Here is an 18,245-nt window from a genome sequence, read left to right as displayed (position 1 = left end):
TGGAATAACCTTTGTCAGAACACACTTTCACCAGCCACAAGACATCTAAGACAACTCCATCCCAAGTTGCGTGGCACAAGAGCACATGCATGGTTTCAAACAAACTAACATGGAAGTCACATTGGCACCCGATACTGCTATACAAAATCGCCACGGCCCAAACAGAGAGGGCGGGTCTATCATCCATGGCTACATAGGATGCACACTAGACGTCTTGCATATTCCAGTCAATGATTCTTGTTTCTCACTTGCCTAGATGAGTCAAGATCCTGCTGATGATGGCGTCTTTCTTACCAGAAACCGGGAGGCCATGCGCCGTCAGGTAGGTCTTCAAATCCATCACTGTCATGTCCTTCAGCTGCAAATTAAAGATTCAGAATTTTGCAAAACAAACATCAGTGTGGTTAACTCAGAAAGGTTTGGATGAATGGCGCTATTCAGGGATATCAAAGAAACAACACATCCAAATGTAATTCATGTTTCAAAGGTGCATGCATAGTTTGACATGTATAACCTCATTTTCTGTGGATTCTTGGTGGAACTATAGTTCCTAAAATGCCAAGATCTGGCATATTATGCTAACTAGTTTTGTAATTACAGCATGGGTTGTAGAGTGGGCGACTATCAAAAGACCAATTTATCGCAACAGTTTGCGTATTGAGCATTTTTTTTCATGTAAACATAATCTTTGTAATATAACCTGACTACTCACCTTCCCATTATCTGCAAGGTCTGCCCAATCATAAGCCGCGCTTTTCTGTGAAGCTGCATCCGCAATTGCTTTCCTCTTCTTTGAGGCCCCACCTTTTGCTGCTGCTGCCTCAGCTTCCTCTTGGTCATAATTTTCACCAAACACTGCAGCCTTAAATTCTTCTATAGCTTTAACTACTCCTGGCCTAAGATAAGAGTATAGGAAATATTCCACGATAAGGTACGGGACGACTGTTGTATGTTTCTTTTATAATACAAACAATACGTTTGATAAGTAAACCTTCAGCTTATTTAAGCATGCCCTAGATTGTTCTTTCTTATACGTATAAAGAATAAAAATATCTTAAGCTTATTTCAGCATGCACTAAATTATGTTTTCATCATCACTGTTCCTGTTTGGACGCAGGAACACCAAGATGGTTGACTATAGTTATTCAATAAGTTGCATTTGCAAGAAAGAAATGGCGGAATTAGGATGTAGCATACACAATTGACAAAAGAAAACATGTACCTAGCCAAGCCTTCTTCATCGGGAAGGGTCTCATCCTTTATATCCGGCATCTCATCCTCACCTAAAGCTAAGGCCTCCAAAATCCCGTAGTGTTTTTGTAATCCTGTTCCATGACAGAACAGAAACCACAATCGGAATAATGAGAAATTCACTGAATTTAGAGTCTGTGCATCAACTTAGTTCTTAATGCTCATTGCCATGCTAACCCAACAAGATATTGAGCTACAACACATCAGCAAGCAATCCTGGTCTATATAGATTGTAAGATAAGAGGCAAATCTACAAGTGGAACACACACATAAGTTACGAGTAGTTCTAACAAAAACTAAAATCAATTCTAGGTAGTGATTTACCTGGGTTAGCAAAATGGCGTACTGAGAAATGCTTCAGGTCAATACGTCTCAACAGATTCGAAGCTTTCTTTATTTGCTCATCTGTAGCGCGAGGTGCATCCCCAGAAGTCAGATGAACCTGCACATAAGTGTAAAATCATTCTGTTGCTTAAGAAGGGAAAATACAAATGCAGCACCAGTGGTTACCTCTTCAGGATATCTAACATCATCCGAGTATGGAAGATAGATCATGTGCATTCCAGGTGGCTCATCTTGACCACTCGAAGAAATAACCTCTTCCTGTTTTTCAATCCCAGTGTTTATTTTGGGAAGGAAAATAGTTGGGGGTTATGAAATTGTAAATCCAAGAAGTTCAGAGCCACAGACAGAAAAATCATGATGCATAATACAAAAAAGTAGAATGTGATGCAGGAGTAGATAATTTTCACACCATCCACTCGAGTCTTATCCTATAAGTGAGAAATGGGGAGAAGCTGGAACATGAAAGATTGGAAACTTGAGTATCACTACAAGAGGTGTTTGTAGAGCCAAGTCATTTCGGGTTTATTACAGTTTACCTCATTATCTCACTGAGAAATATCCAAGTAATTAGTTGAATGAAGCAAGTAGAAAATTTTCAGGGAAACGAAGCAAGAAGATTGAAGATTAGTCGTTTTTGTTCATGTAATCAAACCCAGATATTGACATAGTTCTGTGGTTGCCCAGAGATAAGCTATCGTGTGATGCATAGAACAATCATGTTATACATCAACTTGCCAGAAATCATTTTTTATGGAAAATAAGAAGGGGTTTTTGTGTGCAATTAACACCATTTGCACTGTTACATTGAATAGATTTGTCCTTAAAGAGGTTGCTCATATCATACACGTAACCCAGACTAAAAAGTTTACCATAGTAATCATTGCAAAACAAACATAAACATGGAAAATACATCTTACTTGTGCAACAAGGGCTACAAGCCGTGGGCGAGTTGGGGTCCCATAAAACGCAAGTGCAAACCTGAAATCATACATATCATAATTCTAAGTTTGTAGCACGGATCATATAACCGTAAAAAGAAACACGAAACACTACATTTATGATGCTATAAGCATGTGTACTCTTGTAATCTTGTTACAGAACACCTTAGTCTATGCCCAGCCATTTGTTTGAATAAACACATGAGAACATGTACAACATGCAAGGTTTTCGAGTCGACAAGTCATTCTGGGGTAGCGACTCTTGACGAGTCGTGCCGTGCCGATCGACTAGTAGAGGTGTTTGACGACTTCCAGTTACAACTCATCGACTAGTCGCGACTAGTCGTTCGACTCAAAAACAGGGGGACAACATGACACATGATAGCTACTCCCTCGGTTCACTTTTGTAAGACGTTTTAGACATTTAGGAAAGCATCTAAAACAGTTCAATTTCAGCTGTCTTAAACGACTTACAAAAGTGAACAGAGGGAGTAGTAGTAATAACATAGAAAGGTTTGAGATGATGGGTTGCTACAGAACATTATGTTAATAAGATAAGTGATTATCTGTTGATGTGGCCAAACTCTTATTGACTTTGGCACCTCCCATACACAAAAAGAGCCGAGTAAGTTGAACATACATGCCAAAGCGACAACCTAAAAAAAATATACAGCCCAGCAGAAGTTACAAGGAACCAATTAGGCATAGAAGGGGAAAACAGGTAAATGGCATTGACTGGGATCCTACAGTTTAGAAGAGTGCCAACCAAAAACCCATTTTAGATATGTGACCTAAAAGAAATAACTTTCCCTGTTGTGTACCGTATCACCCATTACCATGCTTTTCACATCATAAGCCACAACTCCTTTATCCTTTCATTTTCCAAACAGCCAGCAGACTACAGATCACACCATCAAAAATTATTTCAACAGAAGACATGACAAACAAACCCAAAACTACAACAAACAATGTTCCAACCACGTGTATTCGAATTCATTTACTTGTCGTGAATAATACCTCAACATCATACCCAAGTGGTTATCCCCAGAAATTATCCCAAACAACGAGAGAATGTAATGTGAGAACCAATAGTCCATACTAATTAGAACCAATAATCCAATACTAGTTCTTTTCAGTGCATCCTTATGATTCAGGATAGCTTTATGCACATTCATAGGTTTCAGTTCTCGGACAAGCTTTCTTCCTGAAGTGGTCATAGAAGTTGTGGCAGGATCGGGAATAAGCGATAGTGACTAACCGTCCAAGACGCAGCATCGAGCTATGTAAAGCAACGAACACACGAATGCTTCCGAATATTTGCTGCATCAAAGCAAAGGAGGTAAATCGCATCCACCCATTATTCAACAGCCCTAGTTATGTTCAGCATCAAGCTATGTAAAGCATGAAAATGTGAGTGCTTCCAAATATTTGCTGCATCAAAGCAAAGGAAGTAAATCTAGCATGCACCCATCATTCAACAACCCTAAATATTTTCAAGAGATCTATTTTAGTTACTAATAGGACAAAGTAACTAATCACTGAGCGAAGCATTATATTTTCACTAAGAGAACTACTCCTTCAGGCTGAACAAGAAGTAGTATGCACTAGAACCACCAAGTCAAACTACAAAAGTGCCCTCACATATAATGAAAAACATTCCCATCAAGGAAAATATTGAAAGTTTACAACTATTGATTATCTACCTAAAGTTAGAGAAGCACATATAATGAAAACATTCTCATCACAGAAAATATTGGAAGCTTATGAACAAGATTATCAGTCTAAAGACAGAGAGTAGAGACATAAATGGTCTGGACTCTGTAGAAACAACATAAAAATAGTATTCGAATGATGAACGTTATGCACAAAAGAACAAAGTACCCTTGGCGATGACCAATATAAGGAAGTGTTATTACCTCATCACTGGGGTAAATAAATGTTGACGGACTTAAGTTATGATAATCTTTTAAGCAATCCAATGGCTTGAACCCTAAAAGGCGAAGATGATGACTTGAAACCCTCTTCACATCAGACAATTCACGAACAGAAAATTTAACAACTTTACTGCACAAACATGAATACATAAAAGTGCTTTAAGATCACAAATATAAGCATCAAACTGAAACAAGAAAACAAATAATGGAAAGATTGGTGAAGAAATCAGGAAGCAGATACTGGAAGTATAACACAAATAAATCTAGAAACCAAAAAAATACATTATTAGATGACACTGTATAAACATATGTGTACTTACTCATTGTATAGCTGGAAGCGCTCTTGGGGAGCCTGAAGAAGGGCCCCGGTGTCATTGCATATGAAAGACCTTTCAGTCTGTATAAACATCATTTTATGTGTTAAGGGAATGTAAGCAAAAAGCAACTGTAAGAGAAGAGTTGCACTGTAAAATTTCCCTAATAAAAGGAAGTTAATGACAACAAAAACTCTCACTTCCATAAGATATGCAACATCTCATTATGTGAGTACATTCAGGAACAGATTCCGAAGAAGAAAAAAAGCCCAAAGACTGTACAATATGTAAAAGTGTTGAATGTTCTGTTATGCCCAAGAGGCACTATAATAGTACTCCTCTACACAGTGACTAGTCCTTGATCCGTTTCCTTTTTGTGTGGCAGACACATGGCATCTCAACCTTAACTCCCTTGAAGGTCAAGATATGCATGACCATAAAATAGTAGCTCTATGATCAAGACAGTAATAGCTGCTTACGTAAATGCATACTCAAAACATGTGGAAGTGCTGGGTACTGATCCTATACACAGGTTGCGTCAATCTTTTGCCCTATCATGGTAAAAGATTGGCGTTGCGTAATCTGGGTCTACAATAAATCAGTTACCACACTGTCAGACTATAGAATGTTGCATCATCAACCATGAAAACATTTTCACTTCCCGGTCAAATTAACCAAATATCCTTAAAAATTAGAGCAGGAAAAGAATTGCTTAGATGCTCTTTCAACATTATCCAAGAGATGGTACTGCATAGCCAGGATGTTATCTACACAATTCTTAGCTACCCTCCATATTACAAATATTTGTTCTGGAAATGCCTTCAGTCAAAATTTTCAAACTTCGACTATAAATATTGTTTCAAATATTTAGTTTGAGAACTTGCAAACCATATGCTTATATTTGTTTTGAGAAGTACTCATACTATGATAATTTTCTTGTGTTATGTATGCATACTATTACAATAGTAAAATTAGTGGTCAAAGGTAAATCTTGAAGACCATGTCAATATCCGAAACGACATGCATTTGTGATACAGAGGGAGTATGACTTAAGCCTACCATAAGCTCATCACAACTTTTGTAATGATAGCATAACAAACTATGAAGGTGCATCAGCAAAATCCAAAAAAGTAAGCAACAAAGAGCATATATTTTTCATAGAGCATAACTTTACCTTTAATGGAAGGTTACTGATCGAGTCAAGCCACGTAATCGTCCCTACAAATATAGAAGTAACACATTTACGCTTAAGTTACAACAACTTGTAAACAAGCATTGGAAAGACAGAGTCAGAGCATACCTGGAGCAGTTGGACGGATTAGCGCATATGTGTTCACCTCTATGCAAACATCATTCGTAATTGCAAATGAGAGAGTTTTGACTTTGCGCTTTTTCATCATTCGCTTTCTCAGTTGATCAGTCATATCCTCCAGCCTTCAAAGAACAACACTAGAATGAGGCTCAAAGTAAGTGGGTCTAAACCAAACTATCTAACTAAAGTAAAGCATAAGCATAACCTTCCATAATGATTAGGGTAACAGACTGGTAGCATAAAAATTATCATTCATACCAAGAGATGCTAAGATATACTCCAGCTAGAGCTTCTGAAAGCTCTACAAAGTTAGCTAACGATTCTTGTTGATGATCAAGCAAAAAATCCATTCAAGTTTTTGTTACGGGCGCAGCAGACCTACAGGCGCAGATCCAAGACAGCAACAGCAGCAGCATCTGAACCCACTTTGGACGGTAAGGTGATAATCGACTAGGACTACTAGTCCGTGTTTCAATGACCCAATCAGGAGAGGCGCCTGATTGCAGCCCAGAAGAGTTAGTATCCTAGTAGCAGTTAGCTACATATTAGAATATTACTAGTTGGCTATATGCCAATTGTGTATGGTATCCTTTCTCTAGGGTCTGCTATGTAAGTGAACTGTATAACTAGTTGAATTAAACAACAAATAGATTCTCCAAGTCACAAGTGTTCAGAGCCCTGCTCCGTGGCTGGGGAAGAGCCATGCCGCGTGTACAAGAGTGAACCGCTCTTGTGCTCAAACCACAATTCTCGCCTACATATGCATCCACCTCTTCCCTACACCCGGGCACATAATGGTTTTACAGCTGGATTAGTTCACACAAGAAGTGCACCTGAGGTTACTTAACCTAAATTTCATGCAGAACAGCAAAAAACCTTATGGAAGCATTTGTACGCTTAAACAAAGATTAACAAGTTTTCTTTGGCGAGAACAAAGATAACAAGTTAACCATTACTTCAGATGTTTTATCCTATGTTCTTATAACATGTGGAGGACAATGCACAGAGTTGACACCCACTACGCACAAAATTCGTGGGAGGACAATAGCAAGTCTACATAGTCACAAGAAACAACAGACTGTATATTTGTTCTCAGATCTGGTTCTGAGACACAGATTATCTCCATTCAACAAAGTTGCAAGCTCCCACTCGAGCACCAATATTTGTCTTTTTTCTTTTCTTTGCGGAAAGTAATTAGAAGAATAAGATACCGTTGAGTATTTACATTTGTATCAACAAGACAAGAAACAATCAAGAGTAAAATTGGTGATTAAAGAAAGAAATTACTTTTCACCAGCAGATGGCACGTACTGCACTACTTCATCTCCCTCCAGACCAATCAAATCCTGGGAGATGGAAGTTGCTTAGCATTTGGCACTGATACGGGGGGAGAGGGGAGCTGCGAAGACTTACTGCATAAAACAGGGACATGTTGAAATCCTCATCAGGCCTACTTAATGGAAGAAGTTCAATAGACAGGCCCAGATCTTGTGCATCCTGAAGGTAGGCAAGTAATTATAGAACAAAAACATAAGATCATTAGGAACATGCCATATTAATTTGCATCTGTGGGCTGCTTGGTGTGAAAACAGAATAGATGTATGTGTCATAGACAAACTTTTGCACGTTGAATTGTGGTCCTGATCATATCAGTCTTTGCTGCTCCTGTAATACCACCAAAAGGATCATCCTCATTGGTGAATATGAGGATTCTCTTACTCACAGTCTTCACAGATCTGAGGAATGAAAAAAGAAGAAAGGGGAATCACTGAAGTTGAACCACATAGGTGTTAACCATTACATTAGATGATAGGTTGATAGCTAAAGCACCTAAAGGATGCTGCATTCACTAACACGTAAATTTATGCTTCAACATCCAGCAAAACACTGTTAAAGCACCTAAGGTATATTGCATTCACTTATAGCTAATAAGTATAATGTGCACAATGATCTAGCTGATGCAAACTAGATCGTTGTGCATAATATATAGAAATTTAAGCTTTACTGCTGAACTGTATCCCCCAAGAAAGTTATAGACAATACTTGTCATGTATACAGGCTACACCTCTACAAAGATGTTTAATGCTACTGGGATGTGTTAATTAATATAAACTACGGCATCTGAGAAACAAAGGCGAAAAGTGAAGTTACCCTTTACGCAGCAGTGCCTGTGCAACCCAAAGAGCATTGTACAGGGTATTCTCTCGAGATCCAGAGGTTATTCCATACCGGCTTCCAATGTTATTCATAAAAGAATCTTGCACAAGTGAAAACAAAGATTATAATGAAAACATAATTGCTGAGTTCTCTCATACACAAGTACCCTACTCCAATTTTATCCATAGAGCCTTTCTATTCAGGCCAAAACAAAATGAAATAAACATCATGCTTACAATGTTCATGTACTGCTACTAATGATATTTCCTAGCTAACTTTCTAAAAGCATGGTTGCCTTACAATTTTTTTGTGACCAAGAGAACACAAAAGATGAAATCAACATGAGATGTAAAATGCCAGAATCAGTTGAGATAATACAATGTCTGAGTTTCAGTCTTGTAGCATGATTTTTATGCATGTGTGATATGGTATAAGTAAACCATCCAACTGTACAATTTCAAATTTTCTGCAAGTGTTATATACAAATCTGCTACATGGAAGTAGCCCAGCATGTGTATCACTCAAACTCTGATCAGCTGTGCAAAAGAACAATTCATTAAGTAGCATTACCTTCTACACAAGAAAATTCTTTAATCAGTCTTGCATCAGGCCTATCAAGTTGCTCTCGTTCTGTGACATTGTAAACATATACACCAGCCAGCTCCTGTAAATTTTTCTTTTCTTTCTGCAAGAGTTATGTGATAGCTATATCAAAGAAGAGTACCATGTAACAATAGCATATCAGTACCACTTCGTAAGTGTTCGAGGAAGTTGCACTTTGTAAGGAACATCATAAAAAGAATCTTATCAGATATTAGTAATCTACATAGTGCAAGACAAACAGTTCATCTCAAATTTTCACACATTTAACTGTTTGATAGACAAAAGAACAAACCATAGCAACATGTCATTTTTTCAACACCCGGCAGTTCTAATCAGTTCATTTGCTGATGGATGAAAGTGGATTTCAAAGAGATAATTGAAATCTTCAAGATCAGTGTCCACTCATCAGGCCTGATAACAGCAGATCTATCAAGTAAAACTAGGAAGCAAAATTGTCACAGAGAGCAATACACCAGCGAAGATTAAGGTCTCAACTAACAGGTTGAAACTCGAAAACCTCGTCTTTGCCGAACAATCACTTGCAGTAAAATCAGAGGACTTGAACCAGCGAATAAATTAACTAATAACTAATCAAGCATCGAGTTAAAGCTTACAACTATGAGTAGCAACTTACGGTGTTAAAGAAGCATATTGCAACTTCATCACGGGATCTCCCGATAATCTGTGTCTTCAGAGACTGCGTGATGCAGTTCACTATGGTATGGAAATGTGTCTCCTGCTTTTCATCTGGCTGCAAGAAACAGCAAAACCAAAATGCTACATTACCTAGCAAATGATTATAACCATGGAACTTCACACAAACTAAATATCGGCAAATTTACAACAAGCTCCTACCCTTACCATCGTATTCCCCCAAACCATTCAGTCTAAAACATAACCTAGAGTCCTAGATCAGAAGCAAACCCTCGAAAGACTAGCTACCTACTTTGCTTCTGCCGAAAACCAAGCATACTACTTGTAAGTTGCACCACTTAGAGAAAGTTATGGTCAAAGTACTCCCTCCGTTCCCAAATATAAGTCTTTTTAGAGATTCCAACAAGTGACTAAGTACGGAGCAAAATGAGTGAATCTACACTCTAAAATATGTCTACATACATCTGTATGTTGTAATCCATTTGAAATGTCTAAAAAGACTTGTATTTAGGAACGGAGGGAGTACATGTTATATACTGACTTAATTACAGAATGAACAGTGCTCTGGGGCTGTGAAACTATGCGCATATAAGCTGCTTGTGCTTCACCTTGGCGGCGTTGGCGGGGGTGAACATCTTGGGCGAGGCGTCTATGAGGTAGACGACCATCTCCTTGTTGGCCTCCCTCTCCTGCATCCAGAACCAGCACACGCTAGCATCAGAACAAATCGCGACGCACGCAGCAATCGAACCCAAGATGGAAAATGGGGGAAAGGATAGCGCGGAGCAGGGAGCGTACATGGAGGTTGTCGTCGTCCTCGTCGCTGTCGTCGCGGAAGATGCCCTCGGGGTCCAGGTCCATGGCGCCCGCCGGAACTAGCACTGGCGCGGGGAAGAAGGGGGCGCGTGGGAACCCTTCCGATAGCTTCTGGAACCTTCCTGGTCAGCGGAGAGACGAGGCGAGGCGAGGGGAGGCGAGTCTTCCTGGTCACGGGAGTTGCGGGACGAGGCGGTGGCGTACGAGTAATGGACGAGCGGCGGCGCCCTCCTCGTCGGCGGAGACCTGGAGGAGCGGCGGCTGGCGGGAGTGGGGGAAACTCGGAGACGAGATTTTCTATTATTTTTTGGACGGCGGAGACGGTGATATATTGGTAGAGGCCCAGTCCACTCCAGCCCACCTGTCACCCCGCATCGACGACTCCCCTGATAGAAAATTCAGTGCGTTGCTATAGCCCATCTATTTATTTTTTGGGCGGCGGAGATGGAAGCAACTAGTTAACGAGCGCTTCTTTGGGAGTCTCGTAACGATCAGCGCCATTTGACGCGCTCTTAGCCATTTGTCACGTGTCGCGTTCTGGACGCTCCCTTCGATTTTTTTTATTTTTCCGCACATGTTTTCGGCTTTTTAAACGGTTTTTTTTTCGGGTTTTTCGATATTTTGGTTTTTCTCCAGTCTTTCTTAGCTTTTCGATAAAAAAAATTCAAAAAAAAAAATTGCACGAAAAAACGCATTTTCTTTTTTTTCCTTTCGCAAAAGTCACGGTTTTTCTTCCGCGAGAGGCACGGTTGTGCTTTAGCAAAAGTCACGGCCGTGCCTTTCGGAAATGAAAAAAAACGTGTTTTCTGTTTCTTTTCTTTCACGAGAGTCACGGTTTTGCTTCCGCGAGAGTCACGACCGTGCCTCTCGGAAAGGGAAAAACAAAACGCGTTTTTTGTTTTTTTTCTTTCGGAAGAGTCACGGTTTTGCTTCCGCGAGAGGCACGGTTGTACTTTCGCGAAAGTCACGGTCGTGCCTCTCGGAAAGGGAAAAAAATACGCATTTTCTGTTTTTTTTTCTTTTGTGAGAGTCACGGTTGTGCTTTCGCGAGAGTCACGGCCGTGCCTCTCGGAAACGAAAAAAAACGTGTTTTCTGTTTTTTTTTCTTCCACGAGAGTCATGGTTTTGCTTTCACAAGATGCACGGTTGTGATTTCGCGAGAGGCACGGACGTGCCTCTTTCGGGAAGGGAAAAAACCATGCTTCCGGTCCGGTTTTTCCATCCGGTTTTTTCGTGAAAAAAAAAAGTTCGTCAAAACCTATCAACATGGAATCTAGTTTTGAAAATCTCAACGCGAGGAATCCAACGGTGAAAAACGGTTCGAGATTTGGACGCACGGTTTAAGAGATAAAACGTTTTGAATAAACGGATCTACAAAAAAAGGGAAAACTCCCAGGCCACTTGTCGCGACCTGGGAAAGTGGAGTGTTCTTTGCAACGAGTACTCCTTAAGGCTGGTCATAGTGGGGAGTAACTTAGATTAGTGTCATATGCATGACACTAGTCTAAGTTACTACCTTCATAATGCAAAGTAATATAATAGTAGTGTCATAGATGGCTTCATTTATTAGCTTGTAGACTTATCTTGTTTTGGGAAGCGCTATGTTACAGTAACATATTATGTTACCACCTCACATTAAATACTTGCCACGTAAGCAAAAAAAAATGAAGTGCGCTATGTTACTAGCTAAGTTACTCCCACTATGACTAGCCTAATTAGTGATTTCGGCGAAGATAGGAGTGCTAGGCGCCAGCGTGCCGGCCAAAATTTGGGTCGGTTGCATGAGTCGGGCGATTGCGCCTTCTTTCTTGTACATCATCCCTTCTCTCATTTTTCCACGCGCGTCCAGGGAGAAAAGCGTCCCCTGTGCCGGTCGACCTCCCCCGTGTCTATCCTTCCACGGAGGGCGCCGCTCCTCGCTCGTCTTGCCATCAACATGCTCGCAACCCCGCTATCGCAGTTGAAGCTAAATCTCGTGGTCGTTTTGTGGCCTTCGTCGCCTTGATTCAGCTTCTATCGTTTACAGCTATCCGTCGGCTAGTTCCAAGACGTGGGCCTTGTGGTTGTAGCACCCTCGGCCATCGCCATCTGCTCGCCGCCGGCGTCGGCTTCCACCGCCGTGTTCATAGAAAAAAGCTTCGGCAAAAAAAGGGAGTTTCGCTGGTGGTAGCAAAAACCAACAACCGTTCCAGCAAAAAAAAATATCATGGTTCCAGCAAAAATGCGCCGTCGTCCAAAGTCGCGAACAAATCTCGTCGATTTCCAGCTTTGCTTCAGATGGTTGTAGCAAAAATGATTGCTGGTTTCAGCAAAAAAAGCCAATGCGCAAAGACAAATGGCAGCCACTGGTCGTCGTCGCCCCCAGATCCTAGCCTATGCAGCAAAGTCAAATGTTGGATCCAACAAAAATCACAAGTAGTTCCAAGCCCAAAATTGATGTAGCAAAAATCATGCGGCAAGGACACCACCATCCTCTGAATTTGCAGCAACATTGAAAGCTGGTTCCCGCAAAAATGAAAAGTCGTTCCAGCAAAAAAATGAATGCAACAAAAATTCATGGTGGACACCGCCATCGCCGACCACCACCAACCCTCGTCGGGCGAAGCAAATTCCCTCGCTCGGTTCCAACACTGCACCTTATCGTTTGCAGCATGCCCCCCATGTCGCCGTCGGTCCCAGCATTTGTTGCCGCTGGACGCAATAGCCTCTGCCGCAGACCGGTTGCTCCACTGCCGGTGAGCTGTCGCACCCCCACAGGACGAGCATCATGCTTGTCGTCGCGCATGCAGCCCCGTCACACAGTAGGGGAAATCAACGAGCTCGTGCAGGGCCCTGTATGGGTGCTCACGCGCAGTCGAATGTGGGGGTGAGGCTGCAGGGCGCGCGAGATTGAGGGATGCCACGGCAGAGCAATGAAGAAGAAGAAAAAATATGAAGGAGATGATAGAATGACATGCTCAATTGAAAGAGATAAGGCGGAAAAGAGGGAAAGCGGTGCTTGGGCCCCACTAGACGCGTGTGTGGTGGAAGGCGACCGACGCAACATTTCGGCCGGCACGTCGGGTCTAAACGTTTCCCTATTCTAACTAGTCAATGTGTACGTGCAATGCACGTTAATTTGAAAGTATATTAAGTGTATGCAGATATTAAGTGGGATATTATTTATGTGTTATTATGTAACTAGCATTGTATTTGATATGAAATTAACCGCACGCTAAACGTGTTGAGCGTTCGACATTAAAGCAGTCTATGTCATTGGATTGATATAATTTGATGGCCGAGATTAATTGGATCTGTCCCTTTCTCTTTGGGTCTTTTTATATAGGTATAGATATAGATACTGACAATATAGCGAGGAAAATAAGTGAATATACACTTTAAAAAGGCAGCATATCTCGTGAATCCGAGCTATTTGTGTGTCCGTGTATCCCTTTTCTTTTCACCCCACGATCTTAATCGTACGAATTATCAAAGTTTGCGGTAATTTTACACTTACACGCCCGCCCTCCGACTAAAAGCAGCAACTTAATTTTGCAACAATACCCCAACTTCTGTATGCGTCGTGCGCCGCCGCCGCCGCCGAACTGGACATACGTCTGATCTGGATCGACTTGATCCTGACGTGCACCGGCACCCACCCGGCCGCCCCATGCAGGTAGCATCCCAATCCTTTACGTGCTCCTCTACTCCCATGTTAACACTTAACACAAACCAGATAAGCACCAACAAGTGCCCCATGCTTGTACTTCCCCGATCTGATCCATCTCATGTATAACTGAAATATTCTGATGCAGCGGCGACTAGACACGGACAAGTAGCAAGTACCCCTTGCAATCAGAGACACGTGGGCATCAAAACTTTGAGGTAAAACAACCGACAAATTCAGTCCTTGTGTATACATAGTGTATTTTGCAAGGCTAATTGTGTAGCTACATGTGCAGAAGTATGGATCCAATCAATAACATTCAAATGCATATGAGCCCCGGGGGATTTAGTACGCCCAAAAAGAACACAACCATACCTCTCTTTGTAAGTCAGTTTGCACTAACTGAAACTATGCATGCATTTGCCAAAAAAATACTGAACACATGAAATTACTTATTTCCGTTTATTCTTGACATTGCAGTCTTCTTCTTTTACGCCTGAATGTGATGAGCATTTGAAGCCTAAAGTGGGTATGACATTTGAAGGACTCGAGGCCGTGGAGAAGTTCTACAAGGCATATGCACATCAATCAGGTTTTGGCGTTCGTATCGGACAGCAGAAAAAGATTGAGAATAAGGTGGTCCGGACTAAGCGTTTCATGTGTAGTAGAGAAGGATTCAAGTCAAAAGATATTAAGGAGATTAATGACCCCTTGAGGAAAAGACGTAAGCAGACAGACACGCGATGCGGTTGTGATGCTCATATATTTGTTAGACTTTGTGGGGAGAACACCTACAAGATAGACTCATGGATTGAGCATCATGTTCATGGTCTTGTATCACCTGATAAGCGTCATTTGATCAGATCCAATCATAGAGTTAGTGAGAGGGCAAAGAATACTTTATACACATGTCATAAGGCAAGCATTGGAACCTCCCAGGCATACAGGCTCCTGCAAGTTAGCGAGGGTGGAATTCCGAATGCTGGGTGCACAAAGAGGGACTTGCAAAATTACTATCGCGGACTCAGGTATAAAATCAGAGACGCAGATGCTCAAATGTTTGTGGCCCAATTAGCTAGAAAGCAGGAAGTGAATTCAGCATTTCTATGATTTTGAGGTGAATGATGAGGGGAACCTGGTGCGTGTGTTCTGGGCGGATGCCACAAGCAGGAAGAACTATAGTCACTTTGGTGATGTGATATCCTTCGATTCTACATACACCACTAATCAGTACAACATGATATTTGCACCATTTACAGGGGTTAATCATCACTTACAAAGTGTCTTTTTTGGTGCTGGATTCTTATCAAATGAGAAGGATGAGTCATACATTTGGTTATTTCAGACCTTCCTAAAAGCAATGGGAGGGGTAGCACCTAGACTCATCATAACTGATGAAGCTGCTAGCATCAAGAATGGTATTGACAAAGTTCTTCCAGCCACTATGCATAGGTTATGCATGTGGCATATAATGGAAAAGGTGCCTGAAAAAGTTGGACCTTTGATTAGGGAAGATTCTGAATTTTGGCCGAGGTTGAACTCATGTGTTTGGGGTTCAGAAACTGCAAGTGAGTTTGAGTCACAATGGAATTCCATCATTACAGATTTTGGGTTGGAGGATAACGAGTGGTTAGCTAAGAGGTTTACCATTAGAGATACATGGATACCAGCCTACTTTATGGATATATCTCTTGCGGGCTTGCTCCGAACCACTTCAAGGTCAGAAAGTGCAAATTCTTTTTTCAACCGTTTCATTCATCGTAGGCTTGCTTTTGTTGAGTTCTGGCTTAGGTTCGACACAGCTTTAGAATGCCAACGTGAGGAAGAATTAATGGCAGACAAACAGAAGCATGCATACCACCCCACAACTATTTACGCCATGGACAATGGAGAAACAAGGTAGTGAGGTATTCACATATGAGGTATTCGAGAAATTTCAGCTACAAGTTATTGCTGCTAGAGATCATTGTTGTGTTCAGGGTATTACACAAGGTGTGGGGTTAAAAACGGTGACCCTGAGAGGTCGATCTGGTAAGGTTAGGGAGGTCTCCTATGACACTACAACCATGATAGCAAATTGTCCGTGCAAGTTATTTGAGTCAATCGGTATTCCATGTCGACATATTATCCAAGTGTTGAGGATTGAGAACCAAAATGAACTTCCCAACTATTACATTATGAAAAGATGGCAGAAACGGTGCAAGAGGTAAAAAATGCATGCCAATCAATTTCTTATTCTAATTTCAAAATCATAGGACTAACAATATCTTATTTCCTTTGCAGGGAGAATGTTTATGATGAACAGGGGAACCTACTAGAAGAAAAGCCCACAGATTCACTAGATGCAGCCACGAGAAAGAAGATTTCGACTGTACGTGATAAGATGGAAGAGTTGATTCAAAAGGCAAAGCACTCAAATGAAGGCATGGACTTCTTAACATCAAGTGTGTTGAGCATTGAGGCGCCTTTAGACCAAATGGTCCCTGCAGCCACACAGAACACTAGGCAAGACGAATATGAGGCTTTTATTGGTTGTAATATTCCTACAGAAGTTGATATACATCCACCAACTGATGTTCGTACCGTGGGGAGATGCAAAAGAATAAAGAGTGGAAAGGAGATCAAGGAGGGTGATAGGAAAAGGAAGGACAAAGAAGCGAAGTTAAAGGTTGCACGCTTGTGCAAGACATGCAAGCAAATGGTGTTTCATGATAGTCGCAATTGTCCAAGCAAAACTATTGAAGGGAAAAGGAGCTTGATTGCGGAAGATGTGCAACCAAATGGTGCTTCCTGATATGAAAAATTGTCCAAGAAAATAATGATTTAATCTATGTTATATTATTTGCAATTTGATATACTGAAGTCATATAATGGATCAGAATTTGTGTTATATCCAATTAAAGTTTAGTTGATTTCTGACAAGTTTTGATGCTTGTCAAATTGTTACAGAATATTGAACATATGTATCCACTTAATGTTTTTCTACCAAGTATGGAAGCATGATGACATTTCTGGTTTCTATGTAACTTGAGAGGCTGTATAGTGGCAGTACATGCATTTTTATTGCCCCTTCATATCCGTTAGATGGTTAAATATGAAGCTGAAGTTCAGGATTTCAAATGTTGACCATGCTTGCTGTTGCACCAATATTTTTCCTCAGACTAGCATCGTACAAGGACAAACAATGCAGTTTTGTCAATTTATTTGATCAACCAAGACCTGGGGCAAATGTTCAATAAACTTTTCATAGTGTCGCATCGCTTATATGTTTGATCTCAAAACTGAACAAACACATCGCAAGCCACTTCTCATAGTTCAGAAGCTTTACTGAACAGTATTTGCTTCAACCACGATAATTCAGAAAGTTTCAACACATAATGGATCTAGTCACTTCATGGGAACCTCTCATACTGACTTTTTGCTTATGGCATTGATCTCAAAACCGGACAATGCTGTTGCAGACCACTTCCTTTAAGTCAAAAGGTTACTGATCACTACATGTTTTGACCACATGAAGTCACCAATTTTTTCAATGCATAACTGAACTAGTCACAGAATTATTTCACGGTAGCAGCGAAGGGTTTTTTTTTTCAAATGCCAGGCAAACTGACAGGAATTTCACTAATATGACCATGTGAGCAAGAATTACACTAGTACAATCTGTTACCACAGCCTACAGCTTCAGGATATAAGCAAACTGACTCCATATAGGATACAAGCACTGCACTAGTACATCTTCGGCAGCCTACATCTCTACAGGCTACAGGCTATATAAGCAAAGCAATTAAGCATGGCATGCCATTAAGCATCGCACTAATACATCTGCTACAGTCAACAAACAGCTTCCTACAGACGTCATGCTACAACATCGGGACTGTCGTGGTTGTAGGAGGCTATCCAGGGGGTGTTGGCGCCGCATTTGGGACGAGTTGTCACCGTCGCGGAACCATCAATTCGCCATGGCTTCGTCGTTGAGACGGCCGCCGGATCTCCGTTGCTGTCGCTGGTCGCTGTTGTCGTCGCTTCTTGGTTGCCGTCGCCAAAGGACTTCATGGGGGCCGTCTAGCCCAAGGTTTCTATCGTACGAGGCCTTTGGGTTGGGATTTAGATTTTGGAGCGACGGCGTGCGGGATTTGGCTGCAGAGGATCAGAGGATTTGGGGCAGCACGAAACGACATGGGGACCTCGGTTGAGGATCGTGGAGGACGGACTTTCGGGAGTTTGCTGCAAAATAAATGGTTGTTAGGTCCAAAAGCGGGCGGCTAATTGTAAATG

At 41.3% G+C, this 18,245-nt stretch overlaps 2 protein-coding genes and 1 long non-coding RNA gene across 3 annotated transcripts; 2 read left to right on the top strand and 1 right to left on the bottom strand.

Moving 5' to 3' along the window:
- Nucleotides 1–10,624, bottom strand: LOC125507852 (ATP-dependent DNA helicase 2 subunit KU70). The gene is made up of 19 exons (XM_048672375.1): nt 10,307–10,624; nt 10,117–10,197; nt 9,489–9,605; nt 8,822–8,936; nt 8,246–8,351; nt 7,713–7,830; nt 7,508–7,591; nt 7,382–7,440; nt 6,083–6,216; nt 5,957–6,000; nt 4,789–4,865; nt 4,451–4,598; nt 3,793–3,854; nt 2,514–2,574; nt 1,762–1,854; nt 1,576–1,693; nt 1,223–1,325; nt 713–896; nt 1–358 (listed from the first exon to the last, which is right to left on the bottom strand). The coding sequence occupies exons 1-19, from the start codon at nt 10,367–10,369 to the stop codon at nt 245–247; spliced, it is 1,881 nt and encodes a 626-aa protein (XP_048528332.1). The 5' UTR covers nt 10,370–10,624; the 3' UTR covers nt 1–244.
- Nucleotides 10,625–14,112: 3,488 nt separating this feature from the next.
- Nucleotides 14,113–14,833, top strand: LOC125507855. Its single transcript, XR_007283064.1, has 3 exons — nt 14,113–14,188; nt 14,266–14,353; nt 14,451–14,833. It is a non-coding gene; the product is annotated as an uncharacterized LOC125507855 (long non-coding RNA).
- A 988-nt stretch (nt 14,834–15,821) lies between these two features.
- LOC125506769 (protein FAR1-RELATED SEQUENCE 5-like) lies at nt 15,822–16,764 on the top strand. The gene is made up of 2 exons (XM_048671485.1): nt 15,822–16,176; nt 16,254–16,764. Exons 1-2 carry the CDS (start codon nt 15,857–15,859, stop codon nt 16,762–16,764), a joined length of 831 nt encoding a protein of 276 aa, XP_048527442.1. The 5' UTR covers nt 15,822–15,856.
- The last annotated feature ends 1,481 nt before the right edge of the window (nt 16,765–18,245 follow it).

The sequence above is a fragment of the Triticum urartu genome, chromosome 5, assembly GCF_003073215.2.
Source record: "Triticum urartu cultivar G1812 chromosome 5, Tu2.1, whole genome shotgun sequence".
NCBI classification, from domain to species: Eukaryota; Viridiplantae; Streptophyta; class Magnoliopsida; order Poales; family Poaceae; genus Triticum; species Triticum urartu.
This window is presented reverse-complemented; position numbering and strand designations above follow the sequence as displayed.

Coding starts and splice junctions, on each gene's coding strand:
- LOC125507852 (XM_048672375.1), bottom strand. CDS start 10,369: ATGGACCTGGACCCCGAGGGCATCTTCCGCGACGACAGCGACGAGGAC. Junction 10,198..10,306: donor AGGACGACGACAACCTCCAT/GTACGCTCCCTG, acceptor TTCTGGATGCAG/GAGAGGGAGGCCAACAAGGA. Junction 6,001..6,082: donor AATCCGTCCAACTGCTCCAG/GTATGCTCTGAC, acceptor CTATATTTGTAG/GGACGATTACGTGGCTTGAC.
- LOC125506769 (XM_048671485.1), top strand. CDS start 15,857: ATGGAGAAACAAGGTAGTGAGGTATTCACATATGAGGTATTCGAGAAA. Junction 16,177..16,253: donor TGGCAGAAACGGTGCAAGAG/GTAAAAAATGCA, acceptor TTTCCTTTGCAG/GGAGAATGTTTATGATGAAC.